At 40.4% G+C, this 27491-nt stretch overlaps 3 protein-coding genes across 16 annotated transcripts in view; 2 read left to right on the plus strand and 1 right to left on the minus strand.

The window, feature by feature from the left end:
* SSB (small RNA binding exonuclease protection factor La) overlaps nt 1-8880 on the plus strand; it is a 29966-nt gene extending 21086 nt beyond the window's left edge. For 2 of the 6 annotated variants that reach the window (XM_051787473.1, XM_051787472.1), the window contains exons 2-12: nt 3147-3221; nt 4715-4818; nt 4977-5151; nt 5301-5408; nt 5509-5609; nt 5872-5943; nt 6028-6070; nt 6766-6906; nt 7275-7458; nt 7619-7750; nt 8424-8880. In XM_051787473.1, coding sequence (XP_051643433.1) covers nt 3156-3221; nt 4715-4818; nt 4977-5151; nt 5301-5408; nt 5509-5609; nt 5872-5943; nt 6028-6070; nt 6766-6906; nt 7275-7458; nt 7619-7750; nt 8424-8518 — 1221 coding nt within the window. In that variant the 5' untranslated portion in view covers nt 3147-3155 and the 3' untranslated portion in view covers nt 8519-8880. Of the gene's footprint in view, nt 1-99; nt 204-922; nt 980-3146; nt 3222-4714; nt 4819-4976; nt 5152-5300; nt 5409-5508; nt 5610-5871; nt 5944-6027; nt 6071-6765; nt 6907-7274; nt 7459-7618; nt 7751-8423 lie in introns of those variants that run through there. The other 4 variants (XM_051787470.1, XM_051787471.1, XM_051787474.1 and 1 more) reach the window with 4 other exon arrangements.
* Nucleotides 8540-14533, minus strand: METTL5 (methyltransferase 5, N6-adenosine). 5 transcript variants are annotated; one of them, XM_051787520.1, is made up of 8 exons: nt 14431-14533; nt 12354-12475; nt 11614-11728; nt 11008-11189; nt 10542-10624; nt 10373-10424; nt 9637-9686; nt 8540-8649 (listed from the first exon to the last, which is right to left on the minus strand). In XM_051787520.1, the coding sequence occupies exons 2-8, from the start codon at nt 12460-12462 to the stop codon at nt 8596-8598; spliced, it is 645 nt and encodes a 214-aa protein (XP_051643480.1). In that variant the 5' UTR covers nt 12463-12475; nt 14431-14533; the 3' UTR covers nt 8540-8595. The 5 variants fall into 5 exon arrangements, with proteins under 5 accessions (XP_051643480.1, XP_051643479.1, XP_051643478.1 ...); XM_051787519.1 differs by lacking the exon at nt 14431-14533 and adding an exon at nt 13469-13712; XM_051787518.1 differs by lacking the exon at nt 14431-14533 and adding an exon at nt 13178-13422.
* The window catches only part of UBR3 (ubiquitin protein ligase E3 component n-recognin 3), a 105936-nt gene continuing 92566 nt past the window's right edge, over nt 14122-27491 (plus strand). For all 5 annotated transcript variants that reach the window (XM_051787334.1, XM_051787335.1, XM_051787336.1 and 2 more), the window contains exon 1: nt 14122-14582. In XM_051787334.1, coding sequence (XP_051643294.1) covers nt 14137-14582 — 446 coding nt within the window. In that variant the 5' untranslated portion in view covers nt 14122-14136. The remainder of the gene's footprint in view (nt 14583-27491) is intronic.

Raw genomic sequence — 27491 nt, forward strand, 5'->3', positions numbered from 1 at the left:
CCCCACACGATCGGCACCCCCGGCGGGAAGGGCCGCGCGGGAGTGGGCGGGGCCGGCGCGGGGCCGGCGCACGAGCAGCGCCTCCCCCGCCCCGGAAGTGGCGCACGCGCGGGGCGGGCGGGCCGCGGGGGCTGCTGGGCCGCGGCGCCGACTCGCGGTGTCTGGAGCGGCGGAGCGGGACCGGAGCGGGGCCGGACGTGCAGGTTCGTGCGGGGCCTCGGCCCCCCCAGGCCCGGCCCCGCTGAGGAGCGATGGGCCGGGCCGTGCCGGGGCAGGGCTGGCGGCGGGCTTGGCGGCCGGGCCGGGCGGGAGGCAGGGCGGTTCCCGGCGTGGGGAGCACGTGCCGCCTGTTCCCGGCGGAGTTGCGGAGCGGGCCTGGCCGTGCCGGCGGGGCGGGGAAGCCGCCCGGGCCCTCCCCGCCGGCAGCGCTACCCGAGGCGCTGCGGGGCTGGGGCGCTGCCAGTGAGGCGGCGCCGGCGGCCCCACTCCCGCCGCGGGGCCCGGCCCGGGCCGAGGGACGCGCTCCCGCTGCTGCCGGGCCTGGGTGTCGGAAGGGGGGGCGTAGGCGCTGCGGGCGTGTGAAAGTGTCATCAAGCAAACTGATGGTCTCCTGGCACAGGTTAGGGGGCCATATTTCAATTACTTAATTACTTCTTATAAGAAACTTCTTATAAGAAACTTCTAATTCTGCTCAAAAAAAAAACCCAAAAAACAAACCACAAGCCATAGTATCGTCTGTGAAAACGTGTGGTAGCAGTTAACCCATACCTTAAATAAAAAACTATATTTTGAGGCAAGAATCCTGTCAGAAGGCTCCGACCTCTGACACAGGGGTTCCTGAACAGGTATGGTATGAGTAACAGTTCCATGTTACTTTATTGGGGAAACTTTCTTATTTAAAAAAGGCTTTTCACTGTTACAGTAATGGTAGAACCAGCCTGCAACTAAGCTTTGTCCAGACCTTGACACTAAATGGCTGGTAAGATGAAAATCCACTTGAGAGTTCTAGTAGGATACTCTGGCTAATACAGTGTGGGATCTAACTGTTCTTGTTAAAGGGCCTGACTGTCTTTTTTTGCTTGTAATTTAAATCTAATGACTACTTGCATTACTTTGTTTTCATTTTGTGTGGTACTGATGCAAACTGTTGGCACACAGAAGGAACAAGTTAGTGTGGTCTGCTAAGAAAGCCCTTACAATAAAATGTTGTAGGATTTTGCATGCAGTTCAGGCTGTGATTGCTGTTCAGTGCAGTTTATTATCAGTCTTAACTGCTGCAAAGCACCTGAAAACTATTGATCTGGAGGTTGTCTTGTGCCAAACGACTGAGCTAAAGAGTCTGAAGTGAGCATGTGCAGACAAGACTAGAATTTCTCTTAAATTAGGCTGCTTCTGCTTTTGTTCTAAATAGGTTAGAGCTTAATCACTGTCTGAACTGAATTCCATGCATGGCAAGCTTGAGTCTTTCTTAGTTTTGCCTACAGTTTGTTGTTACTCACAGCTGCAGGGATGCTTTTTAGAAAAACTTCTCCAGGTGTAAGACTTAATCTAAAGGACCTGTGTCAGGTCTTGTGTTGTTTTACACTTTTTGGTATTGACCTTGAAAATACTGCTAAGGAAGTAGGCTTTGGGGTTTTTTCTCTTTTTAGCACTGGAGCTGAGCCTTATGTGAAAATGCTGGTTCTGGGCATTTTGGTACCTGAGCTGAGGCAGGCTGGGATAGTGGTCAATTAGTTGATCTCTTGGAGAAAGCTGTGACTGCTCCATAGGCTGCCATTAAATTGCACCAAATTGGGTATAATGTGAAAAAGAACACTGGTTTCTCTTACAAGTTGGGTGTAGGGGACAACAGCACAGGGGAATGTTAGACAGTACCAGCACCCGAACGTGGTGGTGAACTGTCAGTCTCCTGTAGTCAGGGTGGCTCATGTGAGACATCTCTGAAGTAACTGCATTTGTCAGCTTGGGTACTCTGGCCTGGGATTTGTAAAGTGCTTCACAGACAAATGGATCACATGCTGAACATCGCTGTCAACTAACACTTGCTGAAATCAGGCTTTAAAGAGCATTAAGAGTGTTAGGTACAGGTGGAAGCACAATAGTAGAGACTGGGGTGCATATTTTAAGTCTGTAAGTGCCAAAGAAGTACAAGTAAGTCCAAGGATGCAACGCAGTTTCCAGATCAGGAAGATGAGGAAATGGAAACACTGCAAAATGCAGTAGGGTGAACAGTGACTGAGGAATTAAACTACTAGAATAAGAAGATGGGGTGCCAGGCGGGTGTTCAGATGAAGAACATAATTCCCCATGACAGGGGGCGTCTTCACGTTTTATATCCTTATCTTAAGAGCAACTAGACAGACATTTTTGGATCCCAGTTAATTTTCTGGTCAGTAGCTGCTTTCTTAGTGACTGCAGCTGATGTACTGGGATTATATCCTTGCTGCCAGTTAAGTGAAGAAGTTGCTTCCAAGGTAAAACATCTTATCTGTTATCAAAGATACTTGATTCAGTATTCAAGCAAAACTCCACTGAAGACAGATTTTTAAAGGAAAGAACTAGAGATTTTTAGGATGTATTAATAAATGCAGATATTTTTATTCTTTCCTCCAGTAAGTTCCGTCAACTTTCAAAGATTAGACAAGAGACAAACTTCAGAAATATTTGTCATTATACCTATGTAGGAATTAAACAGTTTTTGTTACTGATGTTTTGCCTAGTGGTGAGAGGTTGGATTTGACTTAAAGAACAAATGTTTTTGGCTCTCAGCTTTGTTGCTGCTCTTAGGCACAAACTGAGGATCTGTGCCTAGAAAAAGGTAAATAAATAAAGCTGTGAAGTGCCAGCTTTTTTTAAAATTTATCTTGAATACAGAATGCCAAATGGTGCCTTAACAACCAAAGTATTTTACTTGTGGGTTTTTTCCCCACTTGTTTCATAGTTTGCCCTTGGGGTTTGCAGTGATGTTTATAGTTGCTTCACAGGCATAAATGTATGGCTAAAGAACTTGACTGTTACCGTGTTTAGATGAGGCTGCAGTGAAATGCAATGCTCTATAATATAGAATATAAGGAATATACAGGAATATAAGTCTGTAGAAAGTACTATTCAGTAAGTGCTTTTGCTCTGTATTCTCTTCAACACAGCTGGTGAAAATGGCTGAAAATGGAAACGGTGAAAACATGTCTATCTTGGAAAGCAAAATCTGTCAGCAAATTGAGGTAAGTTCAATTTATAGTTTGGGATCTGGACTGAGGTGTGGTTTTGGAGGCATTAATTGGCAGGGACTTGGCTAATGGGAAGTTGACTTTATGGTGAGTTAGACTCGAATCTTCAGCTCTATAAAAAAATGTCTGTCACAGGTCTATGACAGGTATTTAATACTTTAAGGTAGTTGTAATAGTAGTTTAAATTGTAAGTTATACTTGTCTACAGTTGCTTGTAAGACCACACTTGCTAGCATTTTAGTTGCTATAGCAAGTGAATGTATCATTAAACAATTTATAACCACGTTGCTGGGGTTATTCTATCTATGCAAATAGGAGAAGGTTGAATTTTAATTCTATATGCCTTAATTTTTTGGGGGGTAAAATCCTCCTACTCAAGAATCTGTGCCAGTCAAAATATTCACACATTGCATAACTTGCTATTGTGATTTACTGCTTTGTAATTTATTGCTAAAAATTACAACTAAACTTACATGCCTGCTTTGGATTAACTATTTCTCTCTCTAGAGGCTTGGAGGGTTACCCTCCAACAAAAAAACTGAGGCCATCACTTAACATCTAGAACAAAACTGTTTTTCTGAAGGATAAAAGTATAGCTGCACATGAATGCCCAATACCCTATGAAGCCATTATTTATACATAACAAACAAAACACAGAGACTGAGAAAAGGTAGTTGACAAAACTAGACTTCTGGTAATGTGAATTTGAGGTACACTAGAGGGAGAGGTATTGTTGTAAAGCCTGCACTGACGTTTTAAGGCACTATGATATTGGTGGAAACATTTCAACTTATCCTACGGCTTCAAGTATTTGACACTAGTTAGATGACTGCTAGATGGCAGAAGAATCTGATTAGCCTGTCTGCCTTGAACTGAATTGTCTTCCCATGCTGGACAAGATCAAAATAAGGACACGGTAACTAAATAACATTAAAAATAAAGATTAAATTTAAAATAACAATTTTTTAATCTTTTGGTGTTTTGTTGAATGAGACCTAGAAAGTCCAGTTTATGTATATGATTTTTCAGTGTGAAAATACCATATTCTTGCTTGTACATTCCTTCAATAAGGAGTAAAACCTGAATCTGTTGGTGACAAATTTGACTTTTGACTCTGCAGAGCCTGATCTGGGTGATAGATGCTTATGATGTTAACAGAATAAGCTTCATTCCTTTCCTAAACAAAACTGCAGTCTATCTTTGCCTCATTAGTCTCATTGGATGAAGCACTGTTTTACTGTGGCATTTGTTTCTGTGGGGAGATTGTGTGTTTGTTTGTTTTTACAGCTTCCATGTTGCAGCTAACTTTTGGCAAAGTATCACATTAAAGCAGGAAGTAATAATTTCAGAATTCTTAATTATTCAGAGTAATTACTTTTGGTATGTCTCAATCGACTGCAGTAAGCTGTCAGATGAAAATGAGCTTTTAAGGCTGAATATTTCAGGACAAATCTCTTTTTCCTCTTCCTCTCCCTTCTTTTCTGCAGTACTATTTTGGCAATCACAATCTACCAAGAGACAAGTTCCTAAAAGAACAGATCAAACTAGATGATGGCTGGGTACCTTTAGAAGTAATGATCAAATTCAACAGGTAAAACAAAGTACAACTAATGTGGATAGAAAAGTAACTTTTAGCTACTTATCTCTGTTCGTAGCCAGGTGTTCCTGGTGTTGTTTTAACACTGTTTTAACATCCTGCTTCAGCTTTGCATGTGTATTTGTAATAACCTGTGTTTGCTTACTCAATAGGTTAAGTCGCCTTTCAAAAGATTTTAGTGTTATTGTAGAAGCACTAAGAAAATCCAAGACTGGTTTAATGGAAATAAATGAAGACAAAACTAAAATCAGAAGATCTCCAAATAAACCCCTTCCTGAATTAAATGACCAGTATAAGGCTGCAATTAAAAACAGATCTGTATATGTTGTAAGTAAATTTCTTCCTTTACTCTGTGCTGTTCTGCATGACTTTGACTGAAAGCCATCTGAGTAAAGCTTGAATTAACTCATACCAAATAGGTTGTAATTTCTGAGTCAGTTTGTGGAATATAATTGAAGCTCATTGCTATCTTGCAGAAAGGCTTTCCACTAGATGCTACTCTTGATGATATCAAAGAATGGCTTGAAGATAAAGGTCCAGTTGAAAACATTCAGATGAGGAGAACATTGCAGAGAACATTTAAGGTAACTCTTGCAATGAACATTTAGACCTGGGGCAGGGATCCTCCCTGGACAGCATTCTGTTCAATTACTCTAACATTCAATGTCTCTTGCAATTTAACAGGGCTCAATATTTGCAGTTTTTGATAGTGTTGAATCTGCTAAGAAGTTCACAGAGATACCAAATCAAAAGTACAAAGACACAGAGCTGATAGTACTTTTCAAGTAAGTCCTCTTAACTGATATATGATAGTATAATAGTAGTAATACTAATAATAGTAAAGGGTGGATTTAGGCAAGAGCCTGGCTTGACCTGAGAAGTGTAAGTTTCTAAACTGTTGTACAGGTATTGATAGCTGTACCTGTTGGAGACTAGCACCTCAACTCGGAAAAATCATTTCAACGGTTTCTTGTCTACTGCTGTCTTATAAAGTAATTATAACAGAATACCTTAAATTATATTAACTTAGCTTATATTCAATTGAAGGGAGGAGTACTGTACAAAGAAGAATGAAGAAAGGAAACAAAACAAAGTAGAAGCAAAAGCAAGAGCTAAGCAGTAAGTCATTATCAACTGAAGTGCCTGATTTTGCTTGCCTGACCACACCTGAACTGACTCATAACTAATTTAACTTTTCTGCAGGGAAAAAGAAGAGAAACAGAAACAAGCAGCAGATGCTGAAATGGTATGGGTTTCTTTTCTTAAATCTCTATACCTGGAAACTATGCAATGCTTGCTTTTGTATGTATTTTCAATCCATGCACAACATGGTCCTGTACCTACGTTTTGTAAAGCTAACATGGGATATTCTTTCTGAAATTCTATAACATAGAGCACTTTCTAGAAAATCACTTCAGCTTTTCCAACTAACCTACAGTAAGACTGTTTTGTCATGATGTTTAATCTTATTTTCAATAGATTTATTTTGTTTGAAGGCTCATGTCCTAAATTTAAATTATTAGGCTTGTTTACTGGTTCAGATGTGATCCTGAAAGCACTGTTGAGATGATTGTTCTCTTGTAGTATTTAAAGGATTCATTAAGAATTTAATCAGTATTATATTTTTTCTACCTGAGGTATCAGCCTTCAGAAAACTGTTTTGTAGAATTTAAAGAGTGTAACTCTCTTATGGAAAAGAAGTCCTAAGTTCCACATAAGTGTATCCTAGTAAGCAAAGAAAATTCAAAAAAGGAGGGGGGACACACTGTGCAAGACTTGGACATCAGTATAACTAAGTCATATAGCAAAAATGCTAGAGTTACTGTAACTTCAGTTGCTTATTTATCATCATATTTAATAGTCTTAGGATTGAGGAGGAAAATACAAATGTTCAAGCTTGACTCTTCAATGAAAATGTAGGATCTTTTTTATTTCATTTAGAAGTCACTGGAAGAAAAGACAGGATGTCTTCTGAAGTTTTCTGGTGATCTAGATGACCAAACATGCAGAGAAGACCTCCATGCTGTATTTTCTGGTCATGGAGAAATCAAGTGGATACACTTTGTCAGAGGTGCAAAGGAGGTCAGTAGACTCTTAGACAAGGACTTAAGATCTCTGTCTTGAACTTCAAAGATGAATGATTAAATGTTTGTTTTCTTATGTAATCAAGTAAACTATTGTCTTGTGAAATTTCAGAATATTTACAGAATTAAATTATTTCCTTGAATTCTTTCAAAAGAACAGATAAAGTTTCCAGCCTTGTTAGTTGATAAGGCCAAACTGAGAATGTTTGTTAGGACAGCCTAAGGGCTTTGTTTTAGTCTAGACATGTTTTATGTCATGCAAGAGTAATGAATTTGCTGAGGTACTTAACAGGGTATGTTGTTCATCATTCTAGCTGAATGTTTTTGCAGTAAGACTCAAATGCAGATGCCACTCTTCTTTTTAAGGGAATTATCCTGTTTAAAGATATTGCCAAAGATGCTCTGGAAAAAGCCAAAACAGCACATAACGGAAACCTACAGCTTCGGAACAAGGATGTTGCATGGGAAGTGCTAGAAGGAGATGCAGAGAAAGAAGCTCTGAAAAAAATATTGGAAGATCAGCAAGAATTATTGAAACAGAAAACAAAAGGTCCTCCCTTCTTTTATGAATTTAAACCTGTATAATGTCCTAGAATTAGCACTCCCAAGTAGTGAATATATACTACAGATTGACTTAACTGTAAAGTATTCCTTTGAGCTTGCCCATTAAAAGAAAATAATACAAAGTTCCTGATCTTGTATCTCCACAGGGCGCAAAATTAAAGGAAAAGGAAGAGGAGGAAAAATACCTCAGGGTGCACAAAAAGGAAAAGTACAGTTTCAGGGCAAGAAAATTAAGTTTGATAATGAAGAAGAAGGTGGTGAAGATGATACTAAAACAGGTATGTCATTCTGTGCACTGGATGCAGCTTCTTTAGTACATAGAGCTACTTTCTAGAGAAGTACTCATGTTTCTTACAAGTGTTTCAGATTTGTCTCTGCATTTTAGTATTTCTGCCCTCGTGTCAGTATCAGTGAAGTAACTTTAAGAGTCTTGTGCTTGATTCCTTCCAGAACTGTCCAAAAAGCATACTTAGATAATTACTAGATAGGTAAGGCTTTACTGCAGGGCTGTATAAAGCATTCTGCATTGAAAGGTGGTGGTTATCAGCTACTTTACACAACTGTACAGACCCAGTCTCTTGAGTGGTGGGGTTTTTTTTTCCCTTGAGGATATGAGAAGACTAATAGTTCTGCCTGCCAGTATTTAGCTTGGAGAAGATCAAGAGCTAAGCTTCTGTTCATTGTATATGGCACCTGCTTAACTAAAATCCAGTGAAACCTCCTGGTAGATTGTATTCCTTTATTTTCTTACCTGCCTTCCTGCTATGGAGTTATACTGGGATTTTAGAACATCTAAAAGCTTTAAGTCACAGTAATGAGTAAACCCTCTAATGTAGAAGTGGCTGTAGATAACTAGGGCTCATCCTTGAAGTTACATGGTAGGGTTTGTTTTTTTCAGATTTCAGGTAATGCTTTCCTTTACCCTAAATGACCACATATTCAATCTTGCAGAACCAGCAAGTCCCAAGAAGAGACCACTAGAGGAAACGGAAAAAGAAGAACCTGCACCAAAACAACTGAAAACAGAAAATGGAGGTGGCAATTAGTAATACTAAAATAAATAAAAATTTAAAAAAATTAGCGGTTTTATTGTTCCATTTTCAATAGGTTTTAAAGACATGCCTCAGTTCAGGAGTTTCTTGGCAGAAAATCTAATGAAATCCACTTCAACGTCAACCTACAAGTAGAGAAAAGCTTCATTTTGTTGGGTTACAGCTTTCTTTTGTTTAAGAAGCATGCTTACTCCTAACATACAATCCTGGAAAACTTTTATATTTATAGTTTTGTTTATACTGTCAGATCCTCTCGATTTTTCTGGCATTTCATTCAAATGTAAAAGGTTTTGGACTTTGTAATCTTGTGTTTATGTTGAACAGCAGCTGGCAATAAATTCAGAACTTAAAACTGCTTACTACTAAAGTCTGGTTAATGTAGTGTAACACTCAAGTAGCAAAGATAAAGGACAGACTTCACTATTTTAAGTTCAAGTCACCAAGAGCATAGGTACAGCTGAATAAAGCTTCTAGTCCTTACTACTCAGCATACCTAACAGTCTTCAAATATTGCTCAGTCTCCTCTCTACTTCCTCTACGGTAATGGAGGGGATACACATCTTCCAGGCCAGCATTCAGTGTCCAGGAACGTGCCTCTGGGCTTAAGGCTTAACCTTCCATACTTGAGTGTCCTGACTAGATTTTTAACTGTTGGATGAAGTCCACTGCTTCCTTCTGCTCCCCCCAGGATGGCTGAGCCATTTCACTGGCTGTAGCTATTTGCAATACTGGCTCTAGAGAGCACAGAACACTGAAACAATGCTACAGCTGTACAGTTCTGGCCTTCAGCATTTAGTTCAGTCTTATTACTGGTTGCAGATAGGATCAAGCAAATGGCTATTAGGAGTGAACCAAGGAGGCTACCCTTAGCTTATCACCTCTAGTTGCAGTGTTGGCTTTAATCTTTGTGTATAGCTTTGACTGGCATTATAACAATTCCTTTCATTGTTCAGCTACAAAATGTAATAACAGTAAAGGAACCTGATGCTCTCAGAGTGAAGTCTCAACTGCTGTGAGCATTTCTCATCCAGTACATATGGCCCTAACACTTGAATTTTCATAAGGAGAATTTATTTACCGCAGCATTTGCTCATGTTAGGTTTTATACTTACTGATTTCTTCTTATGGAACTTGTATGATGCTGGTAGGTCAAATCTAAGTTCTGTGAACAGTACAAAGAATACTTGTTAGACTAGTACGATTATTGGTCACTTAAACCCTACATCCATATACTTCTGTTTCCAATGCCCACCTCTGTTGTGGCCTGTTGTGATCAGTTTGGATATCTGGACCAGATGATGACTGAACATTTAAGCTGTCCAGATCAGGCAGCTAAAGTGGATGGCTGAAATGCAGTTGTGTAGTTGTACTTCTGCAACTTCATGTCTTAAGTTCCATGACTGCGTAAAGCCTCCAGCTAGTGGTATTTAAGAATAAGGAAGATATTTACACAACTGCCAAAAATATTTAGGTGACTAAGGACAGGATGCTTTTTTGTGTGAGAACTGACCTGTGCTTTGCTTTTGTTTTTTGGCAACTGTCTCCTTTTGAAGCAGGAAGGGAGGTAACCTATCCCGAAGACAAAATCTAGTCCAGGAAGAAGCCTATTTCTGCACAGAGTATGTATTCCTCAAAGCTTTATTAAGTGCCTGCTTGTATTCTACCCAGGTAGCAAGATACGAAAAAACAAAAAGTCTGCTTAAAAAAAAAAAAAGACCTGTGTCATTTCAGTGTTAAATCACAAGTAAATTTACCTCAGGCTGTTATGACTGGCTAGTAGTGTTATAGGTATTACCCACAAACAAAAGGTTGGGGTGTTTTTTTCCGCTAACAACAAACTAATATTACCTGCTATGACTTCCATCTTCACTTCCCATTCATCTGCTTTCTTTTGAATGTGCTGGAATATTAAATAGATATAGGTAAATTTGAAGCTACAGACATAATCATTAAATGCCAGCTATCTTGTTGTCTTCTTCTCTGGTTAATGCTTGCTGTACTAAAATGAAGGACTTACCTGCCGTGTTGAAGTTTTGTGAAGGGAATATACAGCTGTTTTTGCCATTTGCAGAGCAGTTTTCAGAAAAATCATATCAATTCCTAAAAGAATGATGGAATTATTAGTGCTGTTAAATGGAAGCTTAAATATTTGCTTCATTTTTTTCTGGAATAATATCTATTTGAGAAACAGCACTGAATACATTAGGGTACAGAAAGAATTTCTAAATCTTTCCCAATTGCTTTTGATAAAAATGCTAGGGATATGAAATAGCTAGTATTGTTTATTTTAAATCCAGTGATTTGAAATGTTGAATGTAGCTACAATGTTGAAATTGTTAATCTGTACTTAGGAAGCTGATTCCTGATCAACAAAATGCTAGGTAACTAGAATAGCTAGCTAACAAAGGGAGATGTTTCATTAAAAGCATTTCCCTTGCTATTTTGTTTGTAATAATTTCTAACTGATTCTCAGAATTACCAACCTTTATTATGCTTGGTACCAAACGGAGGGTTCATAATAACTGTGTCAAAAGCATCTGACATGCTACCAGATAAAGAACAGATGTCACACTGAACCATGTTGACGTTCGTGAGCTCAAAGTCCTCAATATTGCTATTAAATATTTCCAGTGCATCTGCATCTATGTCAAATCCCACACAGAATCTATTAAAAAAAAAGTGTCACATATTAGTCTCCTACAAATTAAAGCTTTGAAAGGGATTCTTGTACACAACTTGTTTTATCTAGGAAATGTAACAAGCATACATTATAAATTCAGTGCTGATAAAAATTCAAATAGTTCTGTTGCCATTTCTCAAATATAACTCTAATTTTGTTAAGGAAGTTTCATGGGTTTATTTAGTGCTTCAAGGGAAAGCAAATATTAAGTATTCAGAATTCATGACAACTGTCCACTGCTTTCACAGTAGGAATGGTTATTGACACTCAGAACTTATTTAATAGCCTGATTATGCACCAGATTATATACTTAAAATGAGTGTAGTTCAGCATTGCTATGTTTTAATCTTACTTTCTACTGTTCTATGCCAGAAAAAAACATAACCAGAACATAGCATTAAATACTTACCCTGCTCCTAACATTGCACTTCCAATGCTGAGCATGCCACAACCACATCCTAAATCTGCAATTGTTTTGTTTTCAATATCATCAAAAGTATTGTGAATTGTATAAAGCATACATGCTGGGGAAAAAATCCAAACAACAAAGATCAATAATATCAAATATACACCTGTTTAATCAAGGAAAGCTACACCTGCCTTCAGAAAACACTTAACTAAAGGTTTCTTGTAATGCAAAATTAAGCTGATATTCTCACTGCCTGTAATTCTCTTTTTCATTTATATGTGAAGAGTCAAAAACATTCTGATGAGTTGTAGAACTCTGGGTCTTTGCTGGAGAGATTACACATAGAGCTTTGAGTACTGTTTGTGGAAAAAGTATGCCTCTATATTTGTTTGAGAAAAAACAATAGAAGGATGTAAAATATTGAAAAAATCACAATTAAGGTATGAAGGAGTGTCTCTATATACACTTTTATTGGTTTTATGTGTCATGAAATAAGTCCAAGTCAGCTTTCGCAATTACAGATTAAGATGCTTCTATCACATTATCTTTTAAATCAGTTTATTTGATTTTTGGCTTGTACACCAATATACTTCTAAATAATTACATTCCTGTTGGATACAATTTCTTAACTACTTTTAATGTAAGGTCTTCAAAGGAGATAATGCAGTAGAAAAAACCTTTTTAATTAAAAGTGCTGATGAACTAGCAAAAGAGACAACAGTGCTGTGGGTCACCTCTACCTGCGATATGAGGTCTTGTTGGATACTGTTCAAGGAGTAGTTTTGGACTGTCAAAAGTATCGACTTCTTGAAGACAGCTTTCCAGTTCTTTCAGCTTTAATTTCTTCATGTTTATGGTTTAGCTAGAGGAAATAGCGTATAATCAGTTACAATAATATAAATAAACTACATATTATCTTACATTATTTTATACTTAATATCCCCCAGTATTCCGCAGCATCTCCCGGTTGTTTCCATGAAGCTGTTCGCGGGATGCAGCTGGCGGCGCACCGATGACGGGGAACGAGCGCCGTACGGCGGCAGCCCCGCTCCCCACCGGCCCCCGAGGTTCCGCATTTACCGCCAGCGCCCGCCTGCCACCCAGCCCTAAGCAAGGCAGGGATTGAGCCTCAGCGACCGCCACCAACCACCCGGTTCGCCCGCCCCACAGGTCCCTGCCCGCGGCCGCCCCCTCTCACCGCAGGCCCGCACACGGCCCCGCCGCCCGCTCAGCGCAGCCCCGCCGGGCCGGGCCGGGCCGCGCAACTTCCGCCGCACCGCCCCCGGCCCGCCCCTTCCCGGGCTGACGGGCACCTGGAGGGATGAAACGCAGCGGAACTTCTCCCTCTGTTTAATTAACAAGTGGGTGAGCTCCAGTGTCGTGTATTGTGAACACGGGACGTTTTATTGCAACCTCACGTGTCACCGCTGCTCGGTGCCTGCCGCAGCCCGGTCTGCCAGGTCTGTCCCCCGGCAGTCCCGCTGCTGAGCGCCCCAAGCAACGGGACTTCTGCCCGGCCGGTGGGAAGGGCGGTCGTTGAAAGAAGAGTAACAGATTTGCCTACTTTTCCCATTTTTTTTTCCTTCCTGCGATCCTGCTGGGAGACACGCTGCACGCACCACACTCCCTGCCCTTAAGGAACCGCAACACAACACAGACCGCCGGCAGACGGGCAGCCATAGGGAGCAGCGGAGAGCCAGAAGAGAGGCAGCTGCCTTGGGGCCCGTTGCTATCGGGTAGAAGGTTACTCTCCTTTAGGGACAGATTTTTCTTCTGAAGTTTTCCATTGCACAGTTGAAAATCTGTTTATCGAGATTTAAAACCGCCGATCGGTGTGTGAGGCACGGTAACTCGCGTTCTCTCCCGGTGGGAGTGCGCAGGCAGCCGCATGGGATACGGAGGCGCAGGTCTGCGGACACCCCGGGGTGCGGGGCTGCTGCCGGAGCCCGGCGCTGCTCTGCGCTCCCAGTGGGGCCGCCCGATGGCAGCGAGCGCGGAACGGCCGGCCCGAAGCCTCAGAGGTGCCTCCCGCAGCTCCTGCAGTGCCCCGGCCCGCAAAGCTGCCACCGCCTCAGCCCGGCGGGACCCTGCGACCCGGACACGGCGGCGGCAGCGCGGGGTCTCACGGCACCCGCTCCGCGGGAGGCGCGGCTCGGTAACAAACGGGCTCCGCTGCCGTCGGGGCCACCGGCCGGGCCAGCTGCGCTCTCCGGGGCTGCCGAGACCCCCCGTCCGGACACGAAGTTCGGGGCCGGCGCGTAGCTACACACCGCGCGTGGGCGGCGCGGGGCGCGCACCTGCGCGCTGGGAGGGCGGCGGGAGGGCAGGGGCGGGGGAAGAGAAGGGTGGTGTCAGGGGAGGGGAGAGGCGGTGTCGGGAGGAGGGTGCGGGCGGCAGGCAGGGCGCCGGTGCCGCGGCTATCGCGAGAGGGCGGCGCCGCGGGGCGGGGAGCGGAGCGAGGGCGGCGGGGGGAGCGCGGAGCCGGAGCCCGGCGCGGCCGTAACGGCCCCTCGGTGTCCCGTCATGGCGGGGGCCGGCGCCGGCAGCCGGGACAAGCGGGCGACGGCGGCGCGGCTGAAGGCGGCGCTGGGCGGCGAGGGCGGCGCGGCGGCGGCGGCGGAGCTGCGGGCGCTGCTGGAGCGGGTGCTGGCCCCGGCGGCGGGCCCGGGCGGCCGCGAGGCGGCGGGCGAGGCGCTGGAGTGGTGCCGCTGCCTGCTGTCGGGCGGGGAGCCCTGGGACAGCTTCGTGCAAGCAGTGCGGGCCTACGACCCGGCCACGCTGTGCGGCCTGGTGTGGACCGCCAACTTCGTGGCCTACCGGTGCCGGACGTGCGGCATCTCGCCCTGCATGAGCCTGTGCGCCGAGTGCTTCCACCAGGGCGAGCACGCCGGGCACGACTACAACATGTTCCGGAGCCAGGCGGGGGGCGCCTGCGACTGCGGCGACAGCAACGTCATGCGGGAGGCCGGGTGAGCGCAGGGCGGCCGCGGCGGGGCGGGCGGGCACCTGCCGGCGGGGGCGGCGGAGCCGTGCCCGGAGCCGCCCTGCGGGAGGGCGGTAAGGGGGGCACCTGCTGCCTCCTGGGCCGCCTCGCCCTCCCTGGCTGCGGGTCGGACCACGGCGGGCCGAGCGGGGGGTCCGCCCCGCCTTCCCTCCCGCCGGCCCCGGCCGCCGTTCGGCGAGGGGGCCTTGTTGATGTGTGTGCGCCTTTTTTAGGACGCTCACGCGAATCTCGTTGCCCTTGCACCGAGTGTCTGCCTCCAGGAAAGTTGATAAGGCGGAGTGCATGGGAGGCAGTACCTGTCAGCTTCCAGCTAGCAGCCTTGGCCTAGCACGGCCAGCCGTGGAGTGTGTCAAAATACTTTGGGACATCATGTGAGCAGATAAGCCAAAGTGAACAGATTGAGTAACAGGGAGCCATTTTTGTCTGATTTCCCAGTCTACAGTTCATCTTGCCACCTTAGCTTTAAATCGAGAAATTTGGTAATGCTTGGTTGAGTACAACAAAGGCAGGATTTTGTGGAAGTCAGAGGTCTTTCTATAAGCATGCAGACCTATTGGAGGCAAGACTGAAGTGCCTGGTTAGAAGAAGAGGAATGTGGTACCTCATTAAACCCTCCTTTGTTCGCTTTGTACTCAATGGTAAAAGGAAAGATCAGTCAACCAGTTATTGGGTGAAGGTGATACCTAGCCAGTTAACTTCAAATTTCACAACTGAGTGTCTTTTTGGAGCTCCCTGTGTTCCTGTTCATTCACCAGAGAGCTAAACACTTTACTAAATGACACTTTAGAGTGCTTGACTGAGGCCTCTCTTCTAACTAGCTTTCTAGAATAGTCTCTGTCTTGACTGTTTTAGCTGGAGTGAGATGGCATGCTCTTGAATCCTGAGTTGTAGCACACCTAGCAGAAAACTTTAGGAACGTACAGAAATATTAAAACATTTTCCTTGTTTATTTTCTTGTTCAAATTTACAGTGTATAATTCTGTGTCACTCAATCAGCACCTTAAGATGCCTTCTATTTTTGCATTTCTGCTTAGAGATTTCATTAATTCTTCTTTTTTTCTGTTCTTTGAATGTTGTTGTCTTGGCTCCAGTTCTGTGTATCTGTAGTCACCATTCTCCTGCTCTAGGCCTTGAGGTGGCTTCATTCTTTGTTTTTTCCCCTTTTTTTTCCTCAGACTGTCTGCCGTCATAATTTATTCATTCTTCCTTGTTGATGGAATCTTTTCTTACTGATAGACTTCCTCCAGTGGAAGAATTTTTTTCCTTCTTTTGTTTTCATTAATCTTTGGTGGTTTTGAGTGGCTACTGCTGAAATTATTCTTTCTTCGTGGGTTCTTTTTCAACTTCTGGTGATTCTGTTTTCCTCAGTATCACTGAAGTAACAGTTCCCCTTGATCTTGAGAAGTAGGACAAAAATTTAATGTCACTTCTTCCACTGTTCATTGTGGAATAGACTTAGGGCTCCTCTTAGTGGCAGGATTTTAATAGAGCACAGACAAATTGAACTACTTTAGGGTGAATATTAAAAATATCTTCTGATACTGCTTTCATCCTGGAGTTTATAGCTTTCAGAGTTGACTTTTCTTATTTTAAACAGTTTTCTTCTTGAAGAAAGTTGGTTTAATAAAGAAGAAATAAAAAATGCTTAAATTTGCAGTGTAAACAGATGCAAACCCTGAGGGAGTATGGATATTCTCCTTGTTTCTATTTACCCTACTTATTACCTTTGATGGTAGAATTTGAGAGTAAATTGTCTTGTGTGTGAAGTAGCTCTCTTCAGGAGTTTTGATCATTAAAAATAAAGAATTACGTGGTATTTGTTCAGAAACAACAGTTGGCATTGAACAGTAGATTTTCCAGTTCTCATGGACATATAAGGAGGACAATACAGGACAGCATATGGAGTGTCTGCATTTAACATAAGGTCACTTCTGCTTATGATGATAAGAATTGATGTTATTGCAGTTAAGTGAACTAGAAACTTTGTTTGCTGTGCAAGACAAAGTAAATTAAGCTTAAACCAATGTAAAAACATTGTGTGCAAACACACTCAGAGTTTTACCTATTGACTTGAATTACTTTAATGCAGCATGTTTAGATAAGGTGATTTAACTTTGTGTGTACAAATCAACTGCACAATTACGAAGGTAATGCTTTGCCTGTTCAAGCTGGGAGGCCTTCATGGTAGACTCAGGAAACTGGAGTGTGTCTAGCCCGATATAACCTTGGCCACTACAGCCTAGGCTTCTATTAATAGCAAGGGAATCAAATGTGGAGCCTACTTATGAACTTTATCTACCATCTGTCTGCTCAGATAAAATTTGGTGTAGATACTGTATACGAATATTATAGTAACATATTTTGTTTCTCTTGGTTCTTGTTATCTGGTTTCCATGTTCAGAGTTTATTTATTTGGTGCATCTCAAAAAACACTTCTGAAGAAGTCTTAGTTAACTGCTCTGCTACAAAGGAAATCTCTCCAGTTTAGAATCTGGAGTATCATCTCATTTCCTTTAGGGTGGCTAATGTAAATCGAGAGATGGTTTGGTCTGGAGTAGGAGGATGTGTGTTTTAATCTTGTGCTACTAATTAAATATATAATTTGCTTTTTAGAGATAACTGAGCGTTAGTTTTTTGTTTCTGATAATTTTATAAGAAGAGGCTGGAATATAGCACAATGGATGGATGTTGATTTGCTTTAGGTACCTTGTGTAATACTCATTTGACTTAGAAAAATCAGATTGTCACAGTTTTGAACCTTTTGATTTTCATGCAGATTTCAGTGTTTTTGATTATTAAGTTAATTGCAGTTGATCTGATCTACTAGAATGTAAAGTAGATGTTAGAAAATATCCAAGTTTGTAAATGTGACAACTTCTTAAAGTATTAAAAACTCTAGCTGTGGCAAGGTTGAATAGATTTTAAGATCCATTGATGTGTCAGTAGGTGAAAATAGTTCGTAGTTGTCTGCCATATGGTATCTAGCTATTTGCAAATGAAATTTAGCAGCTCCTTCAGAGATAATTAATAATGTTCTGAAGAAGGCAAAATCTTCAGTTCTAAAGCATTCATAGTAGACATATGTTCATAGTTCAAGTGAGTTCATATGTTGGAGAAAGAAAACTCCATGCAGTTGGACAGTGGAAAATTCAGACTGGAGTGGTTTTGGTTGGTAGATGGTCTTGTGTTATAATGAAACGTGACAGTTTATGAAATGAGCTTGAAGAAAGCACTATTCCATATGGTTATAATAAGAGCATAACTAGTCAATAATCTGTCATTGATGAGTACCATCCTGTTTCTATGGCTGTCTTGTTCTGATTCCCCTTTAAGTCTGGAGACAATAACTTGATATACTAGAGAGCCTCTACACTTGGGCTATTGCATTCCCCCGTGTCCTGTTTCAGAGTATGCCTCGCTGTTTGTTGACTTATTTGTTAAATTAATCATGTGGGAAGCAGATGTTTTAGTGCTGCATTACAGTGCAACAAGAATATCTCCATCAAGGGTTGCATATCCTGAAGGCCAAAAAGCCAGGTTAAGAATTTCATTAACCAGGCTTTTGCATTGATGTTTGCTGTGTATTTCATGGTAGCTATGGCAACCAATGGCTCCATTGACACAGAGTGTTGCCTTCTCTTATGACTTATATCAAAGGCACTAAGGCATTCTCAATTTCCACTTGCAACAGTGGGCTGTTTCTTTATCAAGTGAAAAGTCCTATAGTTATAAGAGGTAATTGTTGTAGATGGATGGTGTATGCCCTGTGTTCAAAAGCACCTTCATGTACCCAGCTCTAAACTTTCTGCAGTCCTGTCTCTAATGATCCCTACTTATCTTTCAGTTTAGCTCTGTGTCTTAAGGGTGTGAATCAGTGTGGGTTTCATGGAGATCTGTTGGAGCTACACACTAGATCAGACTTCTCTCTCTCGTATTTTTTTTCTTCATTATGTCTCCCTTGAGGACTGATATATCTGTTGGGTCTACTGCAATCCCTTATGAAAAAGCTGGACAATTCTCTTTACCTCCTCTTGCTGCCAAAAATGAGAAGTATATTCTTAGTTTCTAGCCTGCTTGGTTTTTTTCTTCTTTAATTTATTTAGAATTGGCTCTATTTTTTCAGTGCATTAAAATGTTTGCACCTAGCGAGTATAACTGAATAGTTTTAATTAAATTTAAATTCTGAATTGTAGATACCTAAATTAATGATCCTTTGCCACTCTGTCCCCATATAATTCTTTCCCTTCTTCTGACTTGATTCCTTATCCGTTTTCAGAGATACTTCATGGCCTTGGCCTTGCTGTGCTGACTGGGAGCTATGGGAGATTATATTCTATTTCTTTTACTTTCTGTTGCTAAGTAAGAGTAAAGGACCATTTTCATATTCTAGACTTGTGAAAACTTTAACAAATAGAGTGATGATAAATGCAAGCTTTTTGTTGAGAAAGCTATTATTACTAGTTACCTTTGGATGCATTCTGTGCATGTTCATCAGGAAAAGCCTCTTTTATCATCTTGAATTGTATCAGTGTGATCCACTTAAGATCAAAGAAGTTAGATCTGCTTGTGGCTGAGTTCAGGGACATACAGGTAATTTTACTGGCATGAAGTGGATTATGTGGTTATTTTATGGAGTGTCTTGCAACAGTGAATCACCTGTTTAGCATACATATAGCATGGTGTTGCTTCAGCTTGTCCCTTCCAGTGTGACTCTATCAAATTGTGGTGTTTAGCAATAGACAGGAAGGTTTCAGTTCTCCGGGACCCAGGCTAGGTTTGGTATTGCAGCCGCCAAGAGGGAAGGGTGCTCTTTTGGGACTTTCTTCAAGAAGTTCCTGAAATAGTTGCTTTATCAACAGACTGAGACCATACAGGTAGCCAAGGAGTTTAGCCTCTGAGCTTTATGAAACTACATAAAAATATCTGTGTTTGGGATTGTTGAGCTGGTACAAATGGCATTTTTTAGGATCTCTGTCAACTCCATGCAGTTTTTCAGCCTTTGAAGTCTTTTGGGCTACCAAGGAAGGACTGAGGAGAAGTCTGAGGTGTACTGGCTGTTAGCTTGGCATGAGAGTCTGGATAAATCCATGGTCATGTAACTTCTGGTGGATGTGATCTTCGGAACAAAAACTCCCTCAATGATGATCCATATGCAAAGTACAGGAATTTGTACTGGGATTAACACTGAGCACAGCATTTCAAGTTACTAGGCATTTATAGATAATTGATTCCCTTTGTCCTCCTTTATGTCACCCCCACAATATTTTGGTCAATATTTTGTATTGCTGCTGAGGATGCCACAGTAAATTCAGTAGTTTTTTTAGTGCTTCGTGTTAGATTGTATCCTTGGAAAGCAAAAGAGATTTCAGATCAACATATAGATTAAGTCCATCGTGTTATACAGTCAGCTCACAAACCTGCCTGACTTGATTTCTTTTAAGAATGTCTCTTAATTAGGACTACGTCAACCTCTAAATTAGTTGCTATATTCCAGATGGTTAACAGCCAAGTGCTAATTTTGTATTACTGCCTTTAGAACTGTGGCCTGACTAGATGATGTGTACTTCAATAAGATGCTCAAATGTATCAATACACAGAATTATAAATATTTAGAAGCCTGAAATATTGCTGTGCTAGTTACTGAACAAACTTCAAATAAATGGTGGTTTTACCCAAAGATTTTGCTGATAGGGCCAACCTGATTTGAAAAACGCAGCAGTATGTGAAGGCTGAGCTCACAAGATATGACAACTGTGTATCTTGCCTTGCCCGAAAATGGCTTATTTATTGGGTGACTGGTCTATCGCTTTGTTATTTGCCTTGGTATATATTCAGTTTAAGAAGAGATAGTGTTTTAGAGGTCTCTGAAACAGTGTTGTTTAGATTTGGGCTAACCAGTGTTGATTTTCAGTTCCTTTGCTTTGATCCCACCAACTTCTAAAGCTCCTTTTGTGAACCTATCAGCCAAGTTTGCTATGTGAGGGTGGAGTTATTTGTCTGCTATGTATCTGACCTATATAGAGCTGTCAATGGATTTTTTGGCAATGGAACAAACATGATTTTGGGTGTATGTTTAGGGAACACGTTCCTAAAGAACTATTGTCTTTTAGATCTTTCTTAATGACAATGTAGGTTGATTCAGATTTTAGGCCATGCTTCCTTATCACTTGTAGAATATAAGGAATTTTATATTAAAAAAATCCTAGAATGGTATCTGACAACTGCAGATGATTTTAAATAACAGTGTTTTCATGCCCTCCTCTGTAGACGGTTCTGGTAGTAAGCTTTGGAAACAATAGGATGACTTTTCTTTACATTGAGTTAATAGCTATTACAGTAACAAGGACCAAATAGTAAACTCAGTTGCCTTTATCAGGATGCAGCTCTTTGTTTCTGCACAGTGCCTGCACTGATAATAGCTCTGGCTTGGAAAACACAGACATTTAACTTTCTAAGAAAACTGCAAATTACTTTTATACGCACCTTGTTTGTTGGAGACCTGACCAAAGTGGTATTTTCAACTGAAGTTGATATCTTTTACTAAAATTCACAGATCTTACTCAAATCCTGAAGAAATGAAGGTTGTTTTTACGTTTGTCTAGCACTGTGCAGTCACTTAGAACTTTATCAGATGAAGTATTTGGGTCAAGATACTACATGCCATATGTTTGACCTGTTTAAATTTTCTTGGGAAAATTTTCTTGGCCAGAAAGTTTTTTTGTTAACTCTATTTTAAAAACTCGATTTTTGTTCTTTAAATAGAAGATGTACTGTCTACTTTAAGGTAGATAATTGATGGGACTCTGAAAGCAACTGGTCAGGGAGACTGTATGTGAATTTATAATGGTTTGGGAAGATGGAGAGCCAAGCAAACATAACTCTAATGAAGGCTCTGGACAAAATATTCTATTTGCTGTTCTACTTGTCTCTCAGACCTACTTCTGAAGTCAGCTGGGAATTCTGCTTTGTGAATGCTATGTAAGACCAAGAACTCTGAAAAATCAGATCCTAAAAATATTTGTTAAGCATCCGGAATTAGAATGTAGATTGTATCTTAATTCTTCTATCTTTACGTCCATGTTTGGGGGTGTGTGTGTGTTGGAAGATGATACCTTTAGACTCCACTTCAAAAGAATTTTGAATGTAAATATTCTTCTTGTGTGCTTTTTTAAATGTTAACTTTTATAAAGATTACTTTTTAAAGTTCAGTTTTAAGAGTGTTCTTGTCAATGCCTTCTTCAATACAGTGAAATACTAAATTTAACGGGTCCTTTAACTGAAAAGGTTGCAGTTCCTGTTGAAGACTGTATTTTTACATGCAAATGGATAAATTAAGATAATTTAAAGAATCTTTATATTGCCATTAACAGGATAACTGAGGCCCTTTTAACTTGTAAGGGCTTCACTTTACAGTCATTGTGATGTTTGAAAAACCTGTACCAAAGAGACTGGGTATTATATTTGTAAGTTAACTACCTGTGTGTCTGTTACTGTACAAATATACTTCAAATTGTGTTTAGATTGAGGCTTTTCGATCAGACTAGGTAAATGTAAGCTGTACTTAGATGCAGTTATGATGCAGTAATTATATTCCAGAGCATTCATCCTTTCTCTGAAGATAATATTTTTGCAGCAGAAGATTGTGTTCCTCTCTTGAATTGTTCTATTGTCTGTCAGAATGCTCAAAGTTAACAACTTTTGGGTCCATTCAAACACAGGCTCAGCTTCAACTCTCAGAAGTCCATTCCTTCTCATTCTCACTCTGTTTTTCCTTTAAAAAGACCTTATGATTGAAACTGCCAAATCTCCTGTTTCTGATTGATAGTGGGTACCTGTATACTTATGAAACTCGCAGTTTTATCTACTATACAAGATATTTATATCTGAGGGCTAACAGAGAATAATAGAAATGCTATTCTGCTGAGCAGCTTTGCCTGCTTTTCCTTTGCACTGGAGTGCTTGCTTTGCTCAGTGTAGCCCTGAGCACCAAGGGAGCTTCTGGTGATTCACTGCCTCTCTTCCTGCTGTTCTGCAAGGATTGGAATACTTTCTAAGAGTCTAATCTGTGATTTCTAGCCTCCTACACTGGTTAACCAGCTTTGTTGTGAAGGATTAAAGCCTGGAAAGAGGTCCTTTAAAGGTGTTCTTGTTTGGTTTTTTTCTAGAGATGCCATTCATTCTTCTGCTGTGTTTTGTTGTCCTCCACCACTGACTCTAGTGTCTCTGCTTTGGAGATTTTCTCATTGGAAGGATTAGTCTGACATCTTTTCAGTTGGCTTTGCTTCTTGTCAGAGTCCCTAATAGCAGAAATGCCAGTATTCAGCTTTGTCTATGAACTCCTCCATAGCTTGCAGCTTTCATATAGAGTGGAAGAGCTGTCATTCCTTGGGCCTTGAAGTCAGTACCACATTGATTCTCTTTTGGAAGCCTGTTTGACTGCTGAAAGGAATTTAACTAATGAAATTTAATTACTAGGGTGTGTGGGGGAAACATGCTAAACTTAATAGGAACAGTAGGTTCATTTCTCTGCATTTCTTCAGTTACCATTGTGTTTGCTGTTATTTGGGACAGTGGATTCACATAAAGCATATAAAAGCCTTTTTTAATCAAGGTAATTTTCTAATCCTGTTTATTCAAGTTTTTCTTTGAATTAATTTCTGAATTAAGATTTGTTTCAATATGTGAACTGCAAAAGCAGAAAAAAAATTTAAAAACTCTACCATTATGTAAAGAATGAAAAAATCAGTTCATAAGAGCTCTGAGAGGCAATTGTAGCACTCAATATATTTTGCATCTTACATCTATATTGTAGATTCAGAGTATGTAAGAATAGTATTTGTTCGTTAGTTTTACAGTGGGGATAGAATTCATAGTCTTTTTTAAAAGTGTGTGTTAAATTCTTATTTGCAAAATTTCTTTCATTTGAATACTTTGTGAAACATTATGTGATGACTGTCATGTGGTATACAGTATGCAATGTGTATTATATCTTAAGTAAAAGCTCAGTTTGAGTATGACTTATTGTTCCTGAACTGAAGAATCAAGTAGAGCTTTACCTCAAGTAGAGCTCCTGTCATTAGGTCCCAGATCCTTGTTCCTAAAAGCTTCTGTCAGGACTCAGGTACTTGTAGTGCCTTAACACTCTTTAAGATCTGTGAAAAAGGGATGCTTTCTTTTGACAGTCTTATAATCCAGTGTAAAACAAATGACTTTTAAACATGGGGAGGCAGGGGACAAAATAGCAAGAGAAAAGTGAGGGTAAAAATAGTCCCTCTATGTGTGCATGAACTTATGTCAAGTTTCTGGAATGCAACTGAAACTTGAGACGCTGTGGGATGTAGTGGATGAAGGACTGATCAAATGTTCAAAAGCTGTAAAGGTGTGGTCTGGCTGGTACTGAAGGCATTTATCAGCTGTTGTGATAACTGGGAAGTTTAAAAACTCTCCTTTGAAGCCGAGGAGTTGACTTCACAGTAAGCTTTGTATCCACCTGATGCGCTGTTTGGCAAGGATGGCATTTTCCTTCTCTGCTGTGTCTGGGGTTTTGGCTTATTTTGTTCTGTGTTTTGCTCCCTTGACGGGTGAACAAGGAAAGGGGGTGATGGCACAGTGACTTGGGCATTTCAGTGTGATTTTCAAGGAGAAAGGTCTTTGAATGTTAGTGGATTTAAACTGGCCCAATGGATTTATTTATATATTTTTAAAGGTAAATAACTTCTGCTAGCTTAGCTTCTGAGCTGGTTTAACATAGGATCAGTCAAGTGCCAGTGCTGGAACAAATAAGAGGGATGATGACAGAATGGTGGCAGGACTGACCTAGTTCGACTAGGTTGTGCAACTGTAGCCTAAAGGGAAGGAGTTATTTTACCTGAAGATACTAATAAAATACATTTTAAAAATTTGCAGTAGAATTATTAAAGATGGAAATAGTAGGAAAGAACATATATGAATCTGGAAAGTCTGACATGAAGGTTATTCAGAAAATATTAATGCTGCTTATGTTAATAATAAATTATATTCTGCATTTTACAAATAAGATTAATGCAGCATAAGAAATTTCAGAATTATATTTGAAGTCATGTGGACAACGTTCTTTGTTAAAGCTCAGTTTTTATTTAATTGTAAGTTACTGTTTATTCTTTCCTTTTGCTAAAATTAGCCTTATCTTTTTGTGAAAAAGTGATTTCTAGGGTAGGACAATGCATAGAAAACCAAACCCAGAATATACTTTTGAATCTGAGAAGAGTATTTAACGCAAGAAACATGAACTACTAAAAGATTAAATAAAAGTGACAGGCTTGTTGGAAGAAGTATTTTACGATGTTGAAATCAAGTCAAAAAGCTTAGATCAAGGTGATCTGTCAGTTACCTAGTCAGTCTTCCTCTCCATTGTTGTTTTTATTTTTGAGCTTCTTCAGAGAAAATGTATTTCTTATCTAGATAATATCCACTTTTCATTACATTTCTACCTGCTCCAAGTGGTGAATTTCTGAGGCTTGATGGTACCAGGAGAGATTTGGGAAATGTTCCTTTTTGTTGCCTATTAAAGTCCTATTTTGATAGTCTCAAAGCGTTTTGAAATGTACATTTATGTCGATGTACAATTCTTTAACTGATGTTGTGATAAGGGAGTTCTTTTAGAAGTGTAAGGAAATGATTATGGAATAGCTTTGTCCAGTGATCATGTAACCCATTGAGAAGTTTGTCACAGGTCTCTTTTGACCTATATAAGAAGTCTCAACTTGTTTCTTCCTTCACACAGCCTGGCATTCTGTCTCTTTTTTGGCTAAAACACCTGTTGTCCTTACTCTGAAGACTTTCCAGTCATTATCTGGCAGTTTGGTTAATAACACTCTGTAAAGGCAATAGAGCTTTTATTATTAATAGTACTTTATTACTGCAGCCTTTGAACCATAAAAACAGAATATGGTTCTTCCTGTAAAATGATATTTGTATCCCTAATTTAAGGTTTAGGGCCTGTTATCTAGAAATTGTTCCCTGTTTGGACCTGCTGTAGTTTGTGCATGTGACAGTGAAAGAACTTTTCCTTACAGTGAATTGAATTTGGGTTCTTTCTTGATTTTTACAGAATCTGTATTAATATAGCAATAATAGCACACTTTATAATTCACTAGTGCTTTCTTGGGAATCTCAAGAGAGGACATTTCATAACTTTCAGGATATGTAACATTTGAGATAATTTATGGACTGATTCAGAACGGGCATGTTTACATCGACTTCATAGAGAGCAGAGCTGCTTGTTTTCTGTGGAAGGAAGCCTTGTGCTTAGCAGAAGCTGGGGTTCACAATTACTTTATCTGTGTGTTTTGTTACAGTGGCTCCCTTAGCTTGCAGTTGTAACGAGTGAAAACATCTTTTCACAGAAAGATATGTGGGGGGATGGTGGGCAGTAAAAAATTTTAGAACACACTGCATAGTAATTCCTTCCTGTATGTCTTTAACTTATTTACTTTTGATCCCTGCTTATAAGGAGGGTGGTGAAAGGGAAACCAATAACTTTTAAGATACGAAGTACCATATCACAGCATAGATCAAGCCATGTTAGCAATTTATAGCAGTTCAGGGTTCTGGATGTTGATGAGACAAAAATGAATGACCAAAGGGAAAAAGTAAATACTTTTTGTAACTTCTGTGAATGTAATTTGAAAAGTGGAAGACAAAAGTGAACACCATCCATTTGGGCATTAATTAACAGAAAGTTTTCAGTCATCACTGAGCTCTGTCAGGCCCTTTTCCCCCCAGGATATATGAACCACAAATCAACTGGCTAGTACTGTCCTTCTGTACCTTTTCTTAATAAAAGTGTAGTTTCTAATGTGAAAGAGCAAAGGAGAGGCTCTTAATCTTTAGTTTTGGGAATTTGCTAGCCATTTTTGTGAATTGCCATCTTAATTGCAGAACTTGTATCCTCATTTTTTTCTGTCTTATTTGCTTGCATCCTAAATTCATATCCTTGCTTAGTTGCTTTCTTCTATTTCATTCTTCTCTTGAAGGTGGTTCTTCAGTGGTCCTCAAAGAAGAAAGGCTTATGTTGTAGGAAGTAGCAGGCTGGAAATTATGGAAAATGTGGCATTGCAAATAATGTGAAGACATTAATAGTTCTAGGAAACAGTTTTCATATTCAAACAAAACTGTATTCATTTCTGAATTTTTGTGTTGAAAAATTAGTGGTAAAATCTAGTGAATCTTTTCAGTAAAGTTTAGTCTTGGCTGATGTATTTTTACACTATTCTTTGTTAGTGTCTTTTTTGACATGGGTAAATAACTCTTTGATGCTGGTAAATGTCTTCTCTAAAAATAGGTTGGGAGCTGAGAAGTATTCAGTCTCTCTTGAGTTAGGCTCATGTTAAGTCAGTGGGAAATCATTCTGTCTGCTCTAATGGGGTTTGGCTCAGTGTCATGTCATTGTGCATTAGCCAAACCTCGGCTACTACCATGCAGGAATTCTCCAGACAGTAAATATTTTCTTTATAAATGAAACAATTTACACAGTTTTTGCAGAGTGTTTCCATCACCCTTTGATAAGCAAATCTTAGTTACCAACCCTGCAAAGTCTTATGCCTTTGGAAGTTGTTTTTATTAATGTCAAAAGACATTAAAAAAAGACATTATCTGAATTAAAGAATTGGTTCAACCCCTAAGTATTACACAGAAAGGAGAGGAAATTCAATGTTGTTTTAACTGTTCAATGAAGATGCTTCTAACATATATAGGAAAAAACTGGAATGTTAGATATGTGAACTTTGAGGAGAAAAAACTGACACCTTTATAATTCACTGGCCTCAGAATCAAAATGGGTTTGAACATAGTAGTTGGAATTTCAGAATACCATTTCCACACCACCTCTAATGTA

This window comes from Manacus candei, unplaced genomic scaffold (assembly GCF_025592945.1).
Source record: "Manacus candei isolate 608988 ecotype Guabito, Panama unplaced genomic scaffold, ASM2559294v1 h1tg000023l, whole genome shotgun sequence".
Taxonomy (NCBI): domain Eukaryota; kingdom Metazoa; phylum Chordata; class Aves; order Passeriformes; family Pipridae; genus Manacus; species Manacus candei.